Below are 1,167 nucleotides of genomic sequence, written 5' to 3' on the forward strand. Positions count from 1 at the left end.
TCATAATTTGATCTTCTCCAACTAAAATTCACTCAATCGATTTGGTGGATAATAAATAAAAAAAAGTTAAAAGTAATCACTGACTTAGAATTAGCGATGCATTTTAAATTCAATCAAATGATTAAGATGGTACAAATTTAAGGGATCAAAAAGATTTCATCTTCATAGTGAGTAAATTAAAAAATGAAAGTAGTTACTAATTTGGGATTAGGAATGGATTTTAAATTCACTCGAGTGATTAGATGGCATCAAATTCAAAATGATAAAAAAAAAGTTAAAAATCTTTAAAAACTTACCAGAGTTCTTAATCAAATCCTTCGATCCAAGTAAATAATCACTACCGTCCATATCTTATCCAATAAAATTTAATTGCTGTGAATGTGTACCAAAACCTCAAAAGTTTTGCTAGCTATAAAATAAATCCCATGAAAGGGAAAGAACCCAAAAGAAGTATAGTATATATTGAACCTGAATAGCTAAGGCTAAGCAACTTATTATTCTCAAAATCAATTTTACTCTGATCATAATGGAGAAGAGCAAGTCATTCCCTGAGTACTCATCGTCATTTTCGGGCGAGTTCGATTTTGACAACCAATCAAATTCGTACATTTTCAATGGACCAAGCAGCAAAGGAAATGGATTTGCAACGTCAAGTGATCCGGAGATTAAAAGGAAGAAGAGAATTGCATCTTATAATGTTTTTACCGTGGAAAATAAGCTCAAATCAAGTGTCAGAAACAGCTTCAAATGGATCAAAGGCAAGTTCAGTGATGTTCGTTATGGCAATATGTAAATTAATAATCAAAGCTTATAAGAGTTTTTGGCTCTCTCTCTCTCTCTCTCTTTCTCTCTCTTCAGGCTTGATTGCCTTTCTTTGTATACAAAAATCAGAGAGGAAGAATTTTCTCTCATGTGGAAAATCAGAAATTAAATTTTCTGCTTCATCGAAACTTATTGGGGGTGTATTAGCTTTTGGTTAAAATATCTATCTTTTTCTTCAACTCTTTAATAGAATTGATATTAGAACTTTAAGCTAATTTTGATTTTCAGCGTGTTTTAAGCAAATTAATTAACTCCAAAAATTACAAAGAAAAAAAAGACAAGAGTATAAAAGAAAAAAAATTTAAGACCTTATGATGTGAAACATTTTTCGTTTATTTTTTCAGG

At 30.2% G+C, this 1,167-nt stretch overlaps 1 protein-coding gene across 1 annotated transcript; it reads left to right on the forward strand.

Annotated features, from left to right (window-relative positions):
* The first annotated feature begins 462 nt into the window (after positions 1 to 462).
* On the forward strand, positions 463 to 808 carry LOC18042521. Its single transcript, XM_006434447.2, has one exon. The coding sequence runs from the start codon at positions 527 to 529 to the stop codon at positions 791 to 793; it is 267 nt and encodes an 88-aa protein (XP_006434510.1). The 5' UTR covers positions 463 to 526; the 3' UTR covers positions 794 to 808.
* The last annotated feature ends 359 nt before the right edge of the window (positions 809 to 1,167 follow it).

Source organism: Citrus clementina, unplaced genomic scaffold, assembly GCF_000493195.1.
Source record: "Citrus clementina cultivar Clemenules unplaced genomic scaffold, Citrus_clementina_v1.0 scaffold_5, whole genome shotgun sequence".
In the NCBI taxonomy this organism is placed as follows: domain Eukaryota; kingdom Viridiplantae; phylum Streptophyta; class Magnoliopsida; order Sapindales; family Rutaceae; genus Citrus; species Citrus x clementina.